General features: G+C 39.4%; 2 protein-coding genes across 3 annotated transcripts in view; both read right to left on the bottom strand.

The window, feature by feature from the left end:
- LOC109269133 (serine protease 58-like) overlaps positions 1 to 17438 on the bottom strand; it is a 94612-nt gene that overhangs the window by 45471 nt on the left and 31703 nt on the right. The window lies entirely within an intron of this gene.
- LOC109269130 (olfactory receptor 9A1-like) lies at positions 1890 to 2834 on the bottom strand. The gene has a single exon (XM_019452992.2). The coding sequence runs from the start codon at positions 2832 to 2834 to the stop codon at positions 1890 to 1892; it is 945 nt and encodes a 314-aa protein (XP_019308537.2).

Here is a 17438-nt window from a genome sequence, read left to right as displayed (position 1 = left end):
CCAGTGAAAGATTCAGGAGCAAGCCTAATGTCACAGAAGAAAGACAAATATTTGCCTACATTTGAAAAGAGCCATAGAGAACAAGTACGTGAGAGGGAGGAAAGAACAGGGATTGACCTCTTACCATCAAAGAACCCCTACTCAACCCCATGGTCAGGCAGAAAATTTACAATCATATACAAATGCAAGGAGTCCTAGATCTCAGGGTTTTAATAATCTAACTATAGATTGAACACAGTCGCAATCAATAGCCCAGCAAGCATTTTGTAGATATCTACAAACTGACTCCAAAATTTATATGGAAAGAGAATGACAAGAGAATAGCCAAAATAGTTATGAAAAAGAAGAGTCATTTTTCATACCATTTATTTATATCATATATTAATCAACCCACCTACATACATATAATCTTCTAATATGCGTGCACACTAATGCACCAATTTGAATCCAGTGCCACATGGCTAATTCTAGCCTTCTCCTCTTGCTTCTCTGTAACATACCCATCCACAGTGACAGACCTGGCTCCCACCAGTTGTTATCTTTATTTCTTCACCTGTAGTATACAGGTATAGCAATTGCAGAATTGTTAACTCATACTCTCAGTGGGAAACAACTTTATTAACAATACTATTATGATCATGCTCAGTTCCACTCTTAGTCTTACAGATTCCAGTCAAAACACTATTTTTCAATTATGTATGTCACATCCTTTTTTCCCAGTCCCTTCAGTGAGTTTACAACATACATGTATAATGTTGGGAAGGAAGTTTCATGTGCACAGTCTTTTGACCCCTGCTTAGCCACATAAGAATGGCAGAAATATTGACAATGGTGGTGTGAAAGGAGAGAGTCCAGGATGGGACAATAAAGGAATTGAGATGTGGACGAGGAAACTCACTGTAGAGTTGGAAGACAGCTTGGCAAAGTTGGTCCTTGTGAGGGGGGGAGGAGGAAGGGAACCTAGAAATGTAGCTGAGAGAGAAGGGAGATGGAATGCCCTGTCTCAGGATTGACCAATGTGAGGACTATGGGGAGAAGTGACCAGGAGCTGCCATTTTTCTGCCCTCCATGCACACCTGCTTCAGCCCGGGACACAGCAAGATCAGCTCACCCTTGTCACTTCAATTCCCAAAACTAGCCAGTTCCCCTCCCACATTTGGGGCTGGTGTTACAATGAGAGTCAATGACAGATGAGAAAATACTTCTTTCCAAAACCCTCCCTCTTCACTCTGAGAAAGTCTACCAATTGTAGATGTGCATGAATTAACACACATTTAGCCCTGAGGTTGGGAGGTGTCAGGACTATGGAGTGAGTTCACTCTCACAACTGTCAGTTGAGAACTACAGGGAGGTACTGTCCCCGTTGAACCTTGGAGCAGGAACCTCAGGAAAAGGTTGTACATGAGGCTGGACTTGGGGTCACTTACAGAAGAAACAGAAGGTCTTTAGGCAGTGAAAATATCATCAAATCACAGGACAAAATATGGGAAAATGACCCTAGTACCTAGCATCAAACACATAGCTCAGCGACCATGGAGTGAATTATGCTTTTCCTTGCTTTTCCCAGTCAGAGTTGAGAGTTCTAAAAAAAACCCATATTTTGTACATTTACACCTGTTAAATTTATATTGTAAGGTGTATCATAAGTATAGAAGAGTGTATAAACATATATATCCAGTTAAAAAATAATAATGTGATCTCCCATGTAGGAATCATCTAATTATAAATTGGAGAACCAGCCATGTTTTAAAATTCCTATGAAAAATTTTTAGAATTCCTTTGTGCATCACAAACTATTTGATGATGAAAATTATCATTTCAGGTTGAATTAGTGTTTTGAGATTACTCAGGTCCATGATGATGAGTTCATTATTGTCCTTAGGACACAGCTAATCCTTGAGGATTTGATAGCAGCGTTTCATGACATCTCGAAAGGCCTCTATGAATTTGTCATTCCGGAGGGTGAAGATGAATGGGTTCAGGAAAGGGGTCACCACTAAAACCATCAGTGACGCTACCCTGTTGTACTCAGCTGCCTGCGTTTGCTTGGGTTTCACATAGAGGAACAAGCAGGTACCATAGCCAATCACAACAAAGGTGAAGTGAGAGGCACAAGTAGAGAAAGCTTTCCTCCGGCCCGAGGCTGAGGGGATCTTGAGGATGGTAGAGATGATGTAGGTGTAGGAGATGATTGTAGGGATCAAAGAACCAACAATAATGAATATAGCCATTAAAAAAAGGATAAACTCTGTGAAAAGGCTATCATCACAGGATAGTTTGAGCAGTTGCCCTCGGTCACATAAAAAATGGTCTATCACATTTGATTTGCAGAAGGTAAGCTGAAATGTGGCATAGACTGGCCAGATTTGAAATAGGAACCCAAACACCCATGACACAATGACCACCCAGATGCAGGTGTGGCTGTCCATAATGATGTTGTACCTCAAAGGGTTACAGACAGCCACGTAACGGTCCACAGCCATTGCTCCAATTAATACTAACTCCGACGTACCCAAAGAAAGGTACAAATATAATTGTGCACTACAGGCTGTCAAAGACATTGCCTGCATCCCTGGAAGCAGCAGCCCCCAGAGCATTAAGGGGACAGCAACCGATGTGATCAGGATCTCTAGGACTGAGAGGTGGCCAAGGAAGAAATACATGGGGGACTGCAGACGTTTATCAACACAGACAATCACAATGATGACCATGTTCCCCATGACTGTCACTGAGTAGAGAAAGAAGAAAGTGGCAAAAAGAATATCGTGTAGTTCTTTGGAGCCATGGAAGCCAAGTAGATAAAATTCAGTGGCGCTAGAATAATTCTTCAACATTTAGTCCTGTGCTCTTGTTCTTTATGGAATCTAGGGAACAAAGGAGAGTTCACATCCTTCTAATTTCACAGGACTAAAGCTATCCCAGGTGGAGGAAATATCATCTCTGCTCTTAGGCTGCATCATGACCAAGTGGGTTCATCTTCCACTATTTGCTGTACAAGGTTGATGTTGAATGTTTTATGAAGAAAATACATATGAAAATAAACATATATATGCAAGAAGATGAGCAATAACACCACAGCCTAGGCTTGAAAGCCCACCCACCCCTGTAGGCACTCTTGTCTTTCAATTTATCATCATCCTGCCTCCATCTCTGCTCTGACCTGCCACCCTGTCCAGTTCCCTGACCACAGTGTGTTCATTTATGCCACCAATGCTTCCACCCTAAATGCCCTACGATTTCTTCTCTGCCTCTTACGTCCATGTCATACAAAATCTTACCAATCCCACCCAGATACGTTTACATATTTCCTTCATCTCCTCTGAATGTGGGCTCCATTTAACTTCTGTTCACTTACAGTTCTTGCTTCGGCTACCTTTATAATCATTTCAGCCCATCAGTAGAGCCAGCCGGCAGGGTGGTGGGTCTACCCAGAAAACTGTCATAAGAAAACAGCTATTTTGAAACAAAGCATGGAGTCTTTCCCTGACTTCTGGGGAGCTGACTCCCTGAAGTGGATTATCCACTTTTTTCCTCCTTATTCTTATCATGAACGCCATCTCTGTCTTTCATTTCGGCAACTGTTCTTCCTGGTAGGAAGAACCTCATTAGCTTCCAGTTGGAAACTTGTAGCTCTGAGATTGTTCCTTCTGCCACCAGAGGACACCAGGGAGTAGGGGTCCAGAGGAGTAAAGAGGGGGCTGGGACTTTTATCCCCAACTCCCATCTGTCCTGTATAATCTCCACCCTGGCACCAGGGGACAAGAAAACAAGCAACACCCTCTGCCTTCCTCATGTCTCAAATCTCTAGTTTCAGCAAGGAGATAAGACCTCCCAAAAGGCAGTCTGTGTCTATTTCCAACCAGCCATGGTCTGCATCCTATAGAGAACCTTGGAGAAGTCCCCAGAGATTATCTGCTGTGTCCTCCTGTTTTCTCCAGAGACCCACAAATATGGAAAAGTGTCAGAAAACACCCAAAAGGCTCACACTGATCTGGTCAGTAAATCTGGGCTCCTTCCCTCACACATGCAGGTCATTGCTCAAATGTCTCCAACCCATGGGCCCTCTCCAATCATCCTCTCTAAAACAGCAAAGGTGCCTCACATTTTACCCTCTTATTTGGTGGGATTTTCTTCTTACTGGCTCTCATCAATAGCTGATATTGAAGCACTTTTGTCTTGCTTGTTCACTCTCACATCTCCAGTGCCAAGAACAGAGTCTGACACAGGGTAAGTATGCGCTCTTTTAATATTTATTCGAAACATTTGTTCAAACGTGTCAGTGAATGAGCAAAAACTATCCACCCTGATCTGCTTTTCCTCTTGTTATAAAATAGTCTCTCTTCACTCTTTACTAAGGCATTGTCTGGTCAAGCTGTGGTCCTCTCCCTGGAGATCCCCTACACAATGGCCAGATTACAAAAACAAGAAATAAGGACAAATGAGAGAGCAGAGTCTTAGGTCATAGCAGAGAGCTGTGTCTATCACAAGTACCGAAAAGAGCTGAATATGCTCTCTGCTGTGGAGGGAGGATTTGATTTGAGCTCCTCCATTATGCGGCTCCCCTAGCCTACTGTTCATGCTCCAGGGAAGGTGTCCTCATTTTAGACAGCAATGAAACCCAGAACTTCCCATGCTGATCCTCTCTTACTCTCCTTCGCAGAGGGGAGCCCCTAGCAGACACTCACCTCTAGAGAAAGAGACTGACCTGGAAAATCCTACAGCTCTCCAGGGATCAGCCCAGGCTACCTCCTGCCTGACTAGGGCAGAGCATGCACTGTGGCCCAGGGAAAGCTGCTGCTGTCCTCACTCTCAGTGCAAGAGAAAACTGTCTTCATATGAGCACTTAAGGAAAAGTCCAGTGATAACAGTGCTGTGGAAGCCCTGTTGTCTCCTCTGTCTCTCTTTCTCTCTCCTTCTTTCCTTCTACTGTCTGTCCCCAAGGGGAGTTATTCTCTAAGAAACTACATTTGTCAAGTTCAGAGAAACCCTGGGGATGCAGTCAAGGAAAAGCCAGAAAAACTTTCACCCTTCCCTCCTGAGGCTAATCAAGTTTTTAGAACATGGGCAAGTTTTGTGTAATGATGTAGGTCATTACAAACTTGGAATCTCCTAGTCAGGAGTTTCTTAACACCCAGGCTGCCTTGTACCCAGACCTCAAGTCCTGGTAATCATCAGATAGTCTGAGCCCTAAACAGCCAACCCCTGCTCTGTTTTGTGCCACTACCTCATTACAATTAGTCCTGTGAGAGGCTGAGCGACCTGTAAGCAGAAAACACCACAAATGGTTCCAAGACACTTGCCAAAAACCAAGTGGCCAACAAATAGCTCTGTGCTGACAGCTTAGAGCCTGGAGCCTGCTTCAGATTCTGTGTCTCCTTCTCTCTCTGCCCCTCCCCCACTTGTGCTCTGTCTTTATCAAAAATAAATAAATGTGTAAAAAACATTTTTTAATAAAAATTAAAAAAAATGTTCACAGGGGTTTAATTCATTATAACAACTGACACAAAATAAACACCCATCAATAAGAGAATGATAGTCATTCCTCCTCATTCACAGATTCCATACTTGTAAATTCATCTACTCGCTGAAGTTTATTTTTAACTGCAAAATCAGTGTTTGCGGCACTTGCAAGGTCATTTGTTTTAAGCCATACATTTTATATCCGTGGTCCTAAAATCTGGAACTTTCCCAGTTCAATTCTTCTTAATGAAAATAAAGTCTTGTCTCTTCCAGCTGTTGGGGGGGCGGGGTGGAAGGTCCATAGAGCGAACTGGGTAGCCTGGGTTGCCAGCCGACACAGGGAGCTCCCAGGATGTGGCACTTGCCATTTTAAAACTGGGACAGCCCTGGGGTGCCTGGGTGGCTCAGTAGGTTGAGCGTCCGACTTCGGCTTGGGTTATGATCTTGCAGCTCATGGGTTCAAGCCCCACGTCAGGCTCTGTGCTGACAGCTCAGAAGCCTGGAGCCTGCTTCAGATTTTGTGTCTCTCTCTCTCTGCCCCTTCTCCACTCATGCTCTGTCTCTCTCTCTCAAAGATGAATAAATGTTAAAAAAAATTTTTTTAATAAAAAAATAAAACTGGGACAGCCCTTGGCAAAGTGAGATAGGCAGCACCCTGCCTGTGAAACAGATATTTCCTTGGCTACTCAGAAAATGCAAGGGACTCTTGGTGCCCAATGGCTGTATACACAAACTTTTAACCAATACCCCCATTTTAATTCCTCACCCTCACCTTCCATGGTTGATCGTTTTAACAGTTCTGTTGAGGAAATGCAATTGCTGGGGGAGTGGGAGGGGGCTGCTGTTATTGTTTTCTTTGCAAAAACTTCATTTGTATTACATAGTCTTGTTACCTTGGAAACACTTCTCTCTGCTTCCTCTCATCAAAAATAATTCACAAAATATCATCCATTGTACCATTTTCCACATTCTCTTTGCCCCTGTTAATTACCTTATTTTTTTGTATTCTCATAATGCCTCTTAATATAGTTAGGGGAGGAAGGGAAAATGGATGATCAGTTGATCATAAACAGAAAGTCAGGCTACTTCTTTCTTCTTTTCTCTAGAACTTAACTGTAGCATCTTAAAGGAAGGGTTAGTTGTCTGCTTGTCAGTTACCTTGGTCCTCCCCGATGCTTTCTCCCCTATCTTCTGGCCCTGGACTTATTCTCTTTAATTTTTATTTACTTACTTTGAGAGAGAAAGAGAGAGGGATGGGGGAGAGAAAGAGAGGAGAGAGAGAATTCCAAGCAGACTCTGTCAGTGCAGAGCCTGCCGTGGGGCTCAATCTCACGAACCATGACATCATGTCCTAAGCCAAAACCAAGAATCAGAAGCTTCACTGACTGAGCCACCCAGGCACCACTGGCCCTGGACTTATTAGGGCATTCATATAGAGTGAACATGGTCCAATGTGGACTAGAGGAAGAATGAACTAGGGCTGTGTTTTGGTGAAGAGAGAGGAATAAGGGTCAAAAAAATGGCAGATTTAGGAGAGATGCCTTCTCTGAGCTCTCTCTTTTGCTTAGGGAGTCATGGGGAGGATGCTTGTTTGAATAGCTCAGATCACAGAGCCTTGGAAAATATCCTGTTTTCCTGGTCTAGACTGAGCTTGGAAAAAGGGTCAGGATTAGGAAAGTAGAAAAAAAGAACAGTTATAAATAGGTCCTAAATAGCTCAAGGAACCAAGCTAGGTCACTTCTGAAGTTAATGCCATTTCACTATAACTGGACAAGAGGCACCCCTCACAATCTATAACACAGATCTCACAGAGCAGGGCTACCCTCTGATCAAGGTTGCTGGTGTCACACTGGAGGTGGAGAGACTGGTTACACTCCAGTGTGTGGGCACGTGCATGCATGCGTACACATGAACACATCATAGAAACACAACTTATGGATGTCGATCTCTAGCAAATATATAGCTGTTTAACCCTTAATTAAAAGGTGTCTCCAAGTGACACTGGACAGTAAGGTGGAGATTTCTCCATCTTTGAGCATGTGTAAGTGTTGGAAATCATCTCTAAACTAGGAAAACATTTTTCTCCACCTGAAAAGTTTTTTTGTACTGGCTCACAAGGGACTAATTAATTTCCTCACTTGAAAACTTTGTAAGGCATGAAAGCAATTATCTCCTTCCTAGATGGCATTCACCTTCACTCAGCTCCTACTAATATATCAGGGCACAAAATCACTCAGAATTTTATCTTCAGGGACTCTCCACTGCAACTCTCCACCCACTTAATCATGCCTCTCCTCCCATCACAAATCAACCACAGAAAGTTCTTTTTTTTTTTTTTCTTACTCTCCCCTTCTAAAGTGATTTAATTGTTGACTTCTGGGTTTTAGGAACTTGGTTTAGGATAAAGTAATTACCCCAGCATCAGCACCATCACAGAGGAACAACCCTGTCTCAGGTTTAAATTTTGAAAATGAGGGGATGCCTAGGTGGCTCAGTTGGTTGGTGTCTGACCTTGACTCAGGTCATGATCTCACAGCTTATAGGTTTGAGCTCCACGTCAGGCTCTGTGCTGACAGCTCAGAGCCTGCAGCCTTCTTCAGATTCTGTGTCTCCCTCTCTCTCTGCCCCTCCCCTGCTCACATGCTGTCTTTCTCTCAAAAATGAATAAACATCAAAAAATTTTTTTTTAATTTTTAAATGAGGTTATTTATAAAATAAAATTTATCAGGCCATTATTAGATATTTTCCTAATCTTGGGGCCTGGAGGACCCTGCTAAAGGAGTATTTAATATTTAATGAAGTGTTTGCCATTAATTTCTAAAGACCTTTTTCCTTGGTAACTATTTTCCATATCCCATTTCTGGGGATAGAGTTCTGAGGGTTAGAACCTGAGAATGCTTGACTTGCTATTTGTCTTTCTCTGACTTACTTTACTTAGCATAATATACTCTAGTTCCATCCACATTGTTACAAATGGCAAGATTTCATTCTTTCTGATCACTGAGCAATATTCCATTGATTATATACACCACATCTTCTTTATCCATTCATCACTCGATGGACATTTGGGCTCTTTCCATACTTTGGCTATTGTTGGTAGGGTTGCTATAAACATTGGGGTGCGTGTAGCCCTTTAATTTACCATTTTTGTATCCCCTGGATAAATACCTAGTAGTGCAATTCCTGGGTTATGGGGTAGTTCTATTTTTAATTTTTTGAGGAACCTCCACACTGTTTTCCACAGTGGCTGCATCAGTTTGCATTCCCACCAACAGTGCAAAAGGGTTCCTCTTTCTCCGCATCCTGGCCAACACCTGTTGTTTCCTGAGTTGTTCATTTAAGCCACTCAATATATTTTAACACTTAAAGCACATCTCAATGCGGACTAAACACATTTCAACTGCCCAGAAGATAGTGGTAATAGCTACAAAAGGTAGTAGTACAATGTGGGTACAATCTTTTAAGAACAAATTCATTTTTACCTTCTCCAACGTCTACAACAATCTCTTCCTCCACTAAGTCAGTCAGAGAAAGACAAATATCATATGATTTCACTCATATATGGAATTTATGAAACACAACAGATGAACATAGGGAAGAAAAAATATGATAAAAACAGAGAGGGAGGCAAACCATAAGAGACTCTTAAATACAGAGAACAACTAGAGGGTTGCTGGTGGGGTGTTGGGTGGGAGGATGGGTTAGATGGGCAATGGGTATTAAGGAGGGCACTTGTTGGAAAGAGCACCAGGTGTTATAAATAAGTGATGAGTCACTGGGTTCTACCCTGAAACTAATACTACACCTTATGTTAACTAACTTGAATTTAAATAAATTTTAAAAAATAAAATAGAAAGAACTCTTGACTTGAATAGGCTATACCAAATCTTTCAGTTTCCATAACCTCATTAGGATTGGAAGAAAGGGTGTCTTGAAAATTGGGAAAAAGTCTGTCCTGGAAAGATTGAGCCATAGATTCTTTGGTGTCCTTACACTTTCTCTTGATTTAACAGGGACCATGGGTGTACGTAATATAATGTGAGCGACTCTGGGATGGGGTTTGCAGTGAGGCATCTAGCAGCTTGCTAGATGGAATCCTTGGATTCGTTTCACAGTGTCTCTTTTAAAACCCAAAGAGCAGAGTTGATTTTTCAATTCCTTATCTGACTGATTGATGGTGAGCACAGCACAGAGACTACTTATGTCATCTATTCACTACTCTTCCGCAAGAGTAGCCTAAAATGGCTTGCTGGGGTTTCGTCTTGTGGATCACGATGCTTCCCATATGCTTCACCTGCATCCTGGTTAGCGATGGTACCTACTATGCTCACAGTGCAGAGCAAAAACTTTATGTTGAATAAGGACATTCTCCTACATAACAAGAATCCCATTATCACATATGAGAAGACTAACCTTAATTCAGTAATATAAAATGTATAGTCCATATTGAAATTTTCCAAAATTTCCCCCAATATATTTATACCTTTTTTTAAATCAAAGATCCTCTTAAGGTTCGTTTGATTATTTTGTCTTTTTAATTTGTTTTAATTGATCACATTTTCTCTGATAATTTCTAGCTTTTTATTTTATTTTAGGTTTTTGTTGTCATTGTTGTCCTTTGCTTCCTCTTCTCAATATCACTTATTTTCACAAAATATAGACCTCCTTGAGTACCCTGTAATTCAGTCTTTGGTTGAGATGATTTTGACTTTTTTCAACTTCTTGAATTTACTTAATAGTTCTTCACAATCTGTTTTCTTGTCCATTTCTATTCTGAGGGTTAAGTTTTCTAATTTCCAGTGTTGTTTCATATTTGTAAATGCCTCTGAATTATGATTAATTCATGTTGAAAATTTATTTTACAGAAGCAGCATTGCCAGTTAGAGTACAGTGGTTATACACAGTTCTTTTGGTCTTTAGCCCTGGAGTTTTTAGTCAAAATACTGTTTTCCAAAGTTGCATAGGACTTGCTTAGAACTATGCTGATATCCAAAGTTTCCTTGGTCCTTTTACACCAACCTCTTCAGTAAGCCCGTATCACACATTCATATCACAGTAAATTCTTTTGTCTGCATTCCATACTGGGATCCCCCAAACTCCTGGTTGACTTTTTTTCAATTTGTATACATTATAGTTCACTTTATATACTGTAAACTCCGATGAGTTTGACAAAATAATGTATCCACCACTATAGTGCCAAACAGATTCATTCCATTGCTCCCGAATTCCCTGCATTTCCCTAGTCACTGTCCCCTTACTTCTCCTAAAGAGATATGTATCCACTTATCTATTTTCCATCCCTTGTAGTTTTTCCTTTTTGCATAATGTCATTAGAATTGAATCATACAACATGTAGCCTTTTGTTCTGGCTTCTTTCCTTTGGCAAAATGCATTTAAGATTTTTTTCATGTTATTATGTGAGTTATTAGCTCATCCCTGTTTATTGCTGAATAGTATTCACATTGTATGGACGGATCATAGTTTGTTCATCTATTCACCTACTGAGAAACACTGTGGTCGTTTCCAATTATGACTAAAGTTTCTATAAACATTTGTGCACAAGGTTTTGTGTGGAAGTAAATTTTCCATTCATTTTGGAGGCACAATTTCTGGGTTGTATGCTAAGTCTATCTTTAACTTTATAAGATGTTGCCAAACTGCCTTCCAAAGTGGTTGTGACATTCTGCATTTCAAGCAGCAATGAATGAGCATTTCTGATTTTTTATATATCCTAACATGTGGAAATGTCAGGGTTTTTTTTTTTAATTTTTAGCTATTCTAGTAGGTATATAGTGGTATCTCATTGTTGTTTTAATTTGCATTCACCTATCACAAATGATGTTAAACATCTTTTCATACTCTAAGTTGCCATCCTTATATCTTCTCTGGCATGCATGTGTTCAGATCATTTCCCCATTTTGGGGGCTGTTTGTTTCTTAGTGTTAAGTTTTAAATGTTTTATTTTGGGGGGCACCTGGGTGTCTCAGTTGGTTAAGTATCCCTTGATTTAAGCTCAGGTCATGATCTCATGGTTCCCGAGATAGAGCCCCATGTCAGGCTCTGTGCTGACAGCATGGAGCCTACTTGGGATTCTCTCTTTCCCTCTTTCTCTGCCCCCCACCCATTCACATTCTCTCTCTCTCTCTTTCTCTCTCTCAAAAATAAATAAATAAACTTTTAAAAAAGGAAATAAATTCTTCCAACAGCCTGAGGGAGCTCAAAAGCAGATATTAAAAAACTAAGTTTTATTTTTCATGTATGTATTCTGGATACACATATCAATTATCATATCTGTGAGTTTTCAAATACTTGCACCAGTCTGTGCCTAATCTTTTCATTCTATTCACAGTGACTTTAGCACAGTAAAACGTTTCAACTTGATAAACTTCAATTTTTCATTCTCTTCTTTCATGGATGATGCTTTCGGTGTTGTACCTAAAAACTCACCACCAAACGCAAGGTCATGCAGATTTTCTCCTAGAAGTTTCATAGTTTTGCATTTACATTTAGGTAATTTTAGATAATTTTTATGTAAAGTGCAAGGTATGTGTTGAGGCTCATTTTACCACATAGAGACAGCCAATTTTTCCAGCAGTATTTTTGGAAAAGATTAACATTTCTTTATTGAATTTCCTTTGAAACTTTGTCAAGAATAAGTTGTATTTGCTTAGGTCTATTTCTGGGCTCTCTATTATCTTCCATTAATCTGTCTATTGTCTTTCCAATACTATACTGTGTTGATCAATATAACTCCATGGAAAACCTTGAAATCGGATAATATGAGTCCTCTGAATTTTTACAATTGCTTTGGCTATTCTACTCCTTTGCATTTCCTTATAAATTGTATAATCATTTTGTCAATATCTACATAAAAGCCTGCTAGAATTTATTTGGGATTGCAATGGACCTATAGAATGAAATTGGAAAGAATTAACATCATAACAATATTGAGTCTTCCAATCCATACTCATTGTATACTTTTGCATTTACTTGGAGCTTTCATTGGTGATTCATAGTTTTCCACTACAGATTCTGGACATATTTTATTAGATTTATATCTAAGAACTTCGCTTCTTTGTTGCTATCAAAAATTGTATTACTTCTTATATTTCAATTATAATTGTTGCTAATACATAGGAAAACAATTGACTTTCGCATAATGACTTTGTATCCTGAGACGTTGCTAAAATTACTTATTACTTTCAAGACGTTTTTTGGTAGATTCTTAGGGGATTTCTACATAGACAATCATGTCATCTGTGAATAAAGACAAATTTTTCTTTTTTTACATTCCATATGCCCTTTATTTTGTTATGCCACGTAACCACATTAGCTAGGACTTCCAGTACAATATTAAACAGGAGTAGTGAGAGAGGACATCCTTGCCTTGTTCCCAACCTTAGCAGGGGAGAAGGCATTCAGTCTGTCCCCACTATAGAAGATGTTAGCAGTAGGGTTTTTGTTTTAGTACCCCATATTGAAAGTTTTATAATGAATGGTTGTTGAATTTGTCAAAGGCTCTTTCTATACTAATATGATCAGATTTTTTCTTTTTTAATCTATTTATATGATTAATTATATTGATTAATTGTTGAATCCTGAAACAATCATATATCTTGGAATGAAATATACTTGTTTGTGATATGTTATTCTTTCTATGTGTTGCTGGATGGGATTTGCTAAAATGGCGTTGAGGTTTCAGTGCCTGCATTCATAAGAGATAATGTTGTAAACTTTTGTTGCTCTGTATGGTTTTTATATTAACGTAATGCTGGCCTCATTAAATGATTTGGGAGTGTCAATGAAATGTCAATTAAAATCCTCAGGACATTTGTTCATAACATAGACACACACACACACACACACACACACACACACACACACACAGTCTACACACAAATGCAAAATTATTTTAAACTCATATGTTAAGAGTTTGGAGATAGTCAAGAATAGCCAAATTAGTTCTAATGAAAAAGGAGATTGGATAAGGCTTACTAATAGTAATATTTATTATAAATCTGTATGGGGTCTGTACTATAAGCATAAATGAACACATCATATAAATAAAATAGAGAGCTCAGAAACAGACCCATGAAATAAAAGCACTCCTTATAAGACAGTATGACATCTCAAATCAATGTGGAAAGGCCTGATTTTTCAATAAACTGTACTGTAACAACCGATTATCTATATAGGAATAAAACATTAGATCTCTATTATTTCTTAACCTCACTTGTTTCTTCCATCTTTTGTTCAGTCCTAACTACCACCTCCTTAGGCAAACAAGCCTCACTCCCAGAATCCCTACTTGGAAGAGACAAGCAAATTCCCTATCCCTATCTCACTTCAAAGGACCCTTCAGAGCACAATTTCTCCAGAAAACCTGACCACAATTATGCTGCACAGCCAAGACCCATCACAAAACAGTAGTCAGCATGGTATTTATCACACTGCATTGTTTACCATCCTTTTCTGTCTAATTTCTTATACTTTTGCTCTACTCAGATTATAGCCTCCTAAATAAGTCTTTAGAGGCTAATCCTTTGTCTAAGGCTCATGATTTGTAGAGAATGTAGGTTATCACTAACCTTTTGCCTGTCCCAAAATTAATAATCATTTGTTTAAAAAATATAAATGTCTAACTCCAAAAATTAAAACTATTAGAATATATATAAGACTTTTTTCAATTATTTTTTATTCAAGTATAATTAACACACAGTGTTACACTGGTTTCAGGTATACAATATAATTATTCAATAATTCTACACATTTTTCAGTGCTCATCATGATAAGCATCCTCTTAATCCCCTTTATCTATTTCACCCATCCCCCTAGCCACCTCCCCTCTGGTAACCACCAGTTTGTTTTCTATTTAGGACAATACTTTTGTGTTTGTCTCTTTTTTTCTTTTTCATTTGTTTTGTTTCTTAAATTCCACATACGAGTGAAATCACATGGTATTTGTCTTTCTCTGACTATCTTATTTCACTTTGCATTATACTCTCTAGCTCCATCCACATCATTACAAACAAAAGATTCCATTCTTTTTTTGTGGCTGGGTAATATTCCACTATATATAACCACATCCTCATTAGCCATTCACCGATCAGTGGACACTTGGACTGCTTCCATATCTTGGCTATTGTAAATAATGCTGCAATAAACATGGGGATACATATGTCTTTTCAAAGTAGTGTTTTCAATTCCTTCAAGTAAATGCCCAGTTGTAAAATTCCTGGATCATATAGTAATTCTGTTTTTAATTTTTTGAGGAATTTCCATACTGACTTCCACAGTGGCTGCACCGTAGAAGGCCTTTTTAATCATTTCATTTTAATATAAAACATGAATACAGAAAGACCACACTGAACATAAATATAGCTTAATACATTATGAGGTGAATACCCTTATAAACCACCACCCAGATCAAGAAATAGAGATTTGATAGCAACCCCAGAAACATTTCCATTGCCCCATTCCAACTGCAATCCTCATATTCTCAAAAGTGACTGCAATCCAGACCTTGTAGTAATCACTTCCTTGCACTTCTTAACAATTTTATCAGGCCAGTCTGAAGTGCTACACACTATAGCTTAGTATTCTACATTTTTATTTCATACGTTTTTTAGTCTATTTTAATCTATAGATTCTCTCTACAGCTCTTTAATTTTCTTCCAATCTCTTTGTTGAAGAATCAGGGTTTTTACTGTAGAGTTTCCCACAGTCCACATTACGGTGACTCCATCTTCATGGCATAGTTAAACATGTCTTTCTGTTCTCTGCATGTCTTTCTGTAACTAGTAGCTGGTTCCAGAGCCTTGATCTGGCTTGGGTCTGACAAATAATGAAGGTAACCTTTTGAGGGTGGCTGCTTTTGGAACACCATTATGAACTCATGGACTTAAATATATTTGATAGATTTCCAATGGTTGCAACCATTGTATTTTTTTGAAGTGTACCTTCTCTCATCTTTGGCCAGTAGAAATCTCCTCCAGTCAGCTCCTGATACCTTTTAACATCACCCCAGTAATCTTTGATCCCCATTATGATAAGATATTACAAGCTCGTCTTATAGATTTCTTGCCCAGACCTGGAAAGAGCCATTTCTCCAAGAAGTCCTATTACTCATCTTGGGAAATAGTATTGCAAGAATGCAACCTACACCTAGGGACATATAAAATGGGCCCATTTATATAAAGTGAGTCCATCCTGATATATACAATTTAAATGCAAGACCCTAGAGGCTTTACCTAACCTCCTCTATATTATTTTCAGAACTAGAATATTCCATAATTATTCATTGTCTTTATCTTACATTACACACACAACAGTCCTAGAATAATACTGCTAATACTATCTCCACCACTGTCATTACTGAAAACTGTTAAAAAATACTTTGCATGTGTTCTTCCCATTCTTCTCCTATTTTATAGTTATCACAAGAGACTGTTGTTCACGTCCTTTGAATGGGAAAGCACTTTTAAAGCAATATACACACATACACATCACAGATAAAAATTACGTTTGACAACAACAAAGTTAACACTTCTGCATGACAGAATATTTCAATAAAAAAGTGAAAAGACAAAACCCCGATTCACAAAAGGTACTTCCAACATAACCATCAGATAACAAGAGGTGTATATCCATGATATTTAAAGATGATCTCCATATCCCTACAAAAGTAGCCAAGGACTCAGGACAAGAAAAATGTGAAGCTCTGTTGCTCTGTTCCATCCCAACTCTTCTCCCATTTGCTCTACTCAGCCCTAAGGAAACCTTATAGAGCGTCCAGACTTACCAAAGATTCTTCTGCCAAAATGTCTTCTCTGCTACAGTGATGTATTTGTAGAAACAAGCAAACGTTTTTGGCAATTAGAGGCAGGATGATTACTTTTATTTTTGACTTAGTAAGGCATAGTATGATGTGGAGTTCAGAACCATGTAAAGACCTCACTCCCAGCACTCATCCTCAGTCCCCCTCTCACTGCCACCTCCCCAACCACCAGCCTCCTGTGCTCCCTTCCCAAACTTCTCTCCATGCAAATAATAATATAAAGTATATTCTACTTTTGTCTTACAAAAAGTTAAGAAACTAAACAAAATGCTCTGCTCTTTGCTTTTCTTGCTCAACAGTGTATCGTGGAGATCTTTCTCTTAATGGCACAGAAAACTTCCTCATTGTTCTTACAGCTGTAAAATATCTGATAGTCTGGAAGTTACGTAAATTCTTTAAGTATCCTCCTTTTGATAATACATTTGGATGACTAATATTCTATTTGTGTATTTACAAATAGTGATACAGAAAAAAAATCAGTAAACCAGTGTCATATGATACAGAAATATTAGTTGAAATACTGGTGTGACAGGAAAGGGGCCGGGATGGCACAATATTGGAACTGCAAAGTGGATGAGAAAGCTCACTGTAGAGCCGGAAGACAGCTTGGTAAACCTGGTCTTTGTGAGGGCGGAGAAGGAAGGGAACCCAGAAATGTAGCTGAGAGAGAAGGGAGATGGAATGCCCTGTGTCAGGATTGACCAATGTGAGGACTATGGGGAGAAGTGACCAGCTGCCCTTTTTCTGCCCTCCATGCACACCTGCTTCAGCCCAGGGGCACAGCAAGATCAGTTCACCCTTGTCACTTCAATTCCCAAAACTAGCCAGTTGCCCTCCCACATTTGGGACTGGTGTGATCATGAGACTCATGCCAGATGAGAAAATGCCTCTTTCTAAGGCATTGCCCGACCTCCTCACTATAAGAAAGTACAACAATTAGAGATGTATCTGAATCACCTGGCCCTGAGGTTGGGGAGGAGTCAGAACTGTGGAGTGAGTTCACTCTCACAACTGCCAGTTGAGAAGATTTACAGAGAGGTATGTACATCCCTGTTGGACGTTGGGGAAGGAATCTCAAGAAAGGGTAGGACCTTAGGCTGGATTTGAAGCCACTCACATAAGAAACAGAAGGTGCTTTAGG

Source organism: Panthera pardus, unplaced genomic scaffold, assembly GCF_024362965.1.
Source record: "Panthera pardus isolate Hobbes unplaced genomic scaffold, ASM2436296v1 HiC_scaffold_8, whole genome shotgun sequence".
NCBI lineage: Eukaryota > Metazoa > Chordata > Mammalia > Carnivora > Felidae > Panthera > Panthera pardus.
This window is presented reverse-complemented; position numbering and strand designations above follow the sequence as displayed.

What these genes read in the sequence shown, in the direction of transcription:
- LOC109269130 (XM_019452992.2), bottom strand. Translation starts at nt 2,834, where the DNA reads ATGTTGAAGAATTATTCTAGCGCCACTGAATTTTATCTACTTGGCTTC.